The sequence below is a fragment of the Rhagoletis zephyria genome, unplaced genomic scaffold, assembly GCF_001687245.7.
Source record: "Rhagoletis zephyria isolate East Lansing unplaced genomic scaffold, Rhagoletis_zephyria_1.1 Rzeph_scaffold_28334, whole genome shotgun sequence".
Classification (NCBI taxonomy): domain Eukaryota; kingdom Metazoa; phylum Arthropoda; class Insecta; order Diptera; family Tephritidae; genus Rhagoletis; species Rhagoletis zephyria.
The window spans coordinates 1-4,927 of NW_016185391.1; the positions used below are offsets into that span (position 1 = coordinate 1).

General features: G+C 53.7%; 1 protein-coding gene across 1 annotated transcript; it reads left to right on the top strand.

Annotated features, from left to right (window-relative positions):
• Nucleotides 1-937: 937 nt before the first annotated feature.
• On the top strand, nucleotides 938-2,854 carry LOC108382723 (Ig-like and fibronectin type-III domain-containing protein 1). Its single transcript, XM_017639093.1, has 5 exons — nucleotides 938-1,405; nucleotides 1,472-1,674; nucleotides 1,878-2,223; nucleotides 2,306-2,361; nucleotides 2,428-2,854. The coding sequence occupies exons 1-5, from the start codon at nucleotides 938-940 to the stop codon at nucleotides 2,852-2,854; spliced, it is 1,500 nt and encodes a 499-aa protein (XP_017494582.1).
• Nucleotides 2,855-4,927: the final 2,073 nt, after the last annotated feature.

Sequence of the window (4,927 nt, forward strand, 5' to 3'; positions counted from 1 at the left end):
CCCCCCGTTGACACGGTAGACAAAGATAGCACTGACTGAAGACAATGGCACTTCAATTCGAGACTGGCAGACATCTTTTTCAATCTCTCCACTCTTTCTGCTGATCATCATTTAGTACTTTAGCTTAGTACTTTTTTAGTGCTTTAGTACTCCAGTAGCTGCTGAAGGATAAGAAGAAGAAGAAGAAGCTCATCAAATGTGTAAATCGGCTGTGTAAATGCCACTAATAGCACTTGCCCCCTGCCACCAAAGTGCTGCCTAGCATTTGCTGCGTAAAAAGAACAAAAAAGCCGCTTACTGATGAGCTCTTTTTCTCGCCATCTTTTTCCTCCTTTTCCCCTTTTTTCCATTTTTCCCAACAACAACAACAACAACCACCACATCAGCTGATGGACAGCGGCAAAACCTACCCGACCTCTCTGAAACGTCGAGCAAGCCGATCCGCGTTCAGGTGGGCGACGACATTAACATCGACTGCGTGGTGAAGAACCGCAACAATCTGACCATACTGTGGAAGTACGTCAATGGCACCCAGGATACGCTTATCTCCGCTAACATGGTACAGTAACGGGATAGAGGCATTGCCACACACTTAGCACACTTGTTAGCACTGTGTGTGGTCTTCTGCCCCGCTTCTCATTTGCATGACTTTTTGCTGACTTCTCTTACACTCACTCCAACCGTTCATTAGGTCATCGTCACCGATGACAAGCGAGTGTCCGTCACCCATGACAGTGGTAAGTGTTTGGTGCTTGCTTTTTTTTCATCAACAATACCAGCCAATACCAGCCAGTGGTTAGCTATTAACACCCGAACCGCCATTTTCCCCCTCCCAGCCAGCGAACGGTGGGTGCTGCAGATCAAGTACGCCCGGCTGCAGGACACCGGCATCTACCGGTGTGTGGTGAACTCCAATCCAAACGTCTACGAGACGCGAATGGTCATGGTGAGCGTGAGAAAGACCTACGCTGACGTGCTCAAGGCGGCGACCACCGGCGGCATGGCCGGCGGCAACAGCAATGGCACCACCTCCATCACCGACCGCTCCTTCTACGAGTGCTGCCAGACGGAGGGCGTGCCCATTCTCTGTCGGCCCCTCTGCAACCTCAACGCCATGATCAGCGACCAGACGAAGCCGTACATGTACACCCTCTGCTACAACTACATGGCGCACATCTTCCGCTGCATCGCCGACGGCCGCAATCACCTGCCCTGCTGCCAGCGGCAGCTGGTGCCGACGCTCTGCCAGCCGAGCTGCACCGGGCGGTACTCGCTGGAGAAGGCCCTCGACCACGCCATCTGCCATGAGCACTCCAAGACCATTCTCTTCTGCATTGCCGACGGGCTGCAGGTGCTGCCGGAACAGCCGCAGGACGTCTCCGCGGAGACGGTCAACTTTACCTTTGTAAGTGTGATCGTCGGGTTTTGATGCTATGCAAAAAGGGCAAAATTAAACACCCTTTGTTGGTAGATCTCCCTCAAATGGTCCAGTCCTAAGGAAAGCGTTCCAAGTGGTACGGAGTACAAAATAACCCTCAAAGAGCTGGCCACCTTTGATGAGAACTGGAAGAAGGCAAATGTGACTCTCCGAATAGACCCTCCGAAGATTGAGACGCTTATTGTATCGGGTAATGCGACTGAAAAGCTGCTAGGCCCGTTGAAGAAGAGTACAATGTAAGTTGTGAGGCTATTTTTATGAAAAGGCCTATCTAACTTTATATTACCTAAACAAGGTACGAAATAAAGATGATTGCTCGCAACAAGTTCGGCGNGTAATGCGACTGAAAAGCTGCTAGGCCCGTTGAAGAAGAGTACAATGTAAGTTTTTAAGCTATTTTTAAGAAAAGGCCTATCTAACTTTATACTACCTAAACAAGGTACGAAATAAAGATGATTGCTCGCAACAAGTTCGGCGAAAGTATGCCCACAAATGAGATCCGCGTGGTGACCCATTCACCGCCGTCGCCATCCTCCTCCTCCTCTTCCTCCTCAACATCATCAATGACCGGTGAAGCAGGCGAAGAAGGTAGTAGTGGCAGCTCCTCACGAAAGAAGGTGGTCGACGATCTGGACAACGGCAAAGCCGGCGACCCCGCCCAGGTGCCCAATCTGCGTCGGTGCTGTTCAGCAAAGGGCGTCAAGAGTGATGCCTGTCTGAAGCAGCTCTGTGAGCCCTTTATCATTGAGCCCGTTGAGGTGGAGGAGTCGATCATGTGCATGAAGGTAAGCACTTTTGAGGAAAGCTGTTGTCAGATTAATCTCTCTTTACATCGCAAATTACCTTTTTCTTTCCCCTACCCCCTAGTACATGAACACCTCCTACAAGTGCATTGAAGAAATTCGCGACAACACCGACTACGAGTGAGTGCCCAGTGTTTGTGTTTGTTTGTTTACAGTGATGACTCATTTTTTGTTTGTTTACCCCAGAACCTGCTGCGAGGAGGAGGGCGTCAGCGCCTTCTGCAAGCACTTCTGCTCCGGAAAGACCGCCCTCCTCTACGACTTTCAGTCGCAGTTCCAGTGCCTGCCCTACATGTCCTCCCTCGTCAGCTGCGTCCTCGAGCGCAAGGGCTACGTCACCACCGAGCCGACCTCCGTCGCCGTCTCCAGCGTGCACACCGACTGGGCGCTGGTGATGTGGAAGCCGCCGAAGAAGCAGGCGGACACGGTCACCAAGTACCAGGTCCACTACCGGGAGCTGTCGGAGGAGGCGGACGACTTCTACTTCGTCGAGGTGGCCACCAAGTCGCCCTTCCTCGTGGACAAGCTGCGCTCCAGCACGCGCTACGAGGTCTTCGTCACCGCCGTCAACAAGTACGGCGTCAGTCGCGGCTCGACGCGAATCCTCTTGTAAGTGTTAACCTGATTCAGCTACATCAATAGTTTATTACCAAAAAGGAAATGGTAGTGCAGCAAGAGAGAAGTTTAGAATTAGAATTAGAAATTGGGTGAAAAAGTATTGGAGAGAATAATGGTGTAGCGCAGATGAGAGGAGAAAAGTACGGATAACAGGACTTTAAGGTACTTTAGAAGCAGATATTAGGATGTTTTCTACAGCAGTCACAGCTATCACACGACATCAACATTTAATACACGATCCACCACCCTTTTTTTCTCCCAACACACACCTCAGCAACACCACCTCCGCCGAGCCGGACCCGCTCCTCGACCAGAATCTAGACATGCCCGACACCAGCCTCGGCTACAATGAGACGATGTGCTGCGAGAAGGCGGGCGTCCAGCCGACCTGCCTTCCCCTCTGCGACTACCACCTGAAGATGAAGGACCTCTTCAAGCTGTCGCTCTTCTGCGCCGAGCCGAAGACCGCCCGGTCCATTCTGCGCTGTCTGGCGGGCGGCCGTGACCACCGCCCCTGCTGCGAGCGGCGCGGCATCGACGCCGAGTGCTTCGACCTCTGCAACGGCATGATCACCTTCACCTCGCGGGACGTCGCCGCCAAGTGCTCCAAGTACGACGGCAAGATCTTCCAGTGCATGGCCGAGGGGGCGGACACGCTGCCGGGCATGCCGCTGGCGCTGCACGCCGCCAACATCACCGCCACCTCCATCGGCATCGCCTGGAACCGGTCGCTGGACGAGCTCCCGGTCACCGACCCGACCACCTATCAGATCCGCTACGCCCCCCTGCCCGCCAACACCACCATTCCGCCGCACCCCTTCGACGACAAGTACTCCACGAAGCTCAATGTGAGCAACACCCGCTTCACGCTGACCAACCTGAAGCCGAACACCAGCTACAGCATCTACGTGGTGTCCAGCAACCAGTACGGCAACTCGGCGCCCTCGCAGGTGCTCCTGGTCAGCACTGCCGCCACTGCCGGCACGTCCTCTGAGTCTGTGAACGGCAGCATCACCGCCGCCTCCATTGGGCCGCCGCACGGACTGGAGCTCATTCGAAAGTCCATTACTGTGCTCGTCTTTCGCTGGTCAGAGCCGCACTACTCGGCGCCGGATGTCACTTTTACCTACAATGTAAGTCAATTCAACCAAAGTTTAGTAATTCTATACTCCTAACTACTTTATTTCTCCCTTTTCTTCCTTTTCAGATCTTCTTCCAAAAGGTGAAGACGCTGACCGCCAAGGATCAGCAAAACCCTGGCGGTAACAGCAACAACAACTCGCCGGCCAATCACTCCGCCTGGATCATGATGAACAGCAACACCAATGTGATAGCCATTNGCAACAAAACGCTGGCGGGAACAGCAACAACAACTCGCCGGCCAATCACTCCGCCTGGATCATGATGAACAGCAACACCAATGTGATAGCCATTCAAAATCTGACCCGAAACACGCAGTACGCCATTGCCGTCCGCGCCCGTACCTCCACCGGCCAGCTGAGTCCCATCTCCGAGACGGTGCTCGCCTGGACCGACCCGTCGCTGCCGCTGGAGATCAGCCAGCCCTTCATCCACCCTTTCCCCGTCATCGAGGGCAGCATGGTGACGATTCGCTGCGAGTCCATCGGCTACCCGGTGCCCAACATGACCATCTACATCAACGGCCTGAAGACGAAGAGCGAACGGACGCGCATCGTCCACTACAGCATCGACTACGTGGAGCGCAATCTGACGGCAATCGCCTGCCAGGCGGTCAACGAGGAAAGTCGCCACCCGGTGCAGAGCTTCCGCGAGGTTAATGTTCACTGTAAGCGAAAAAAGGGGATTTATTTATTTGCTCTTCTCAAGTGGATGCTAACCGTTTTTTGTTGCATTCAAACATTTCGCAGTCGCCCCGACGATCACACTGTACAAGGAGACGAAGATTGCGCAGAAGTTCAGCATTGTCATGCTGGAGTGCGAGTTCAGCGGCTACCCGAAGCCGAAGACGCGCTTCCTCAGGGACAACGCCCTGGTCAGTCGCTTCAACAACAGTCGCGTCTTTCCGCATCTCAAGGTATGTGCTGTG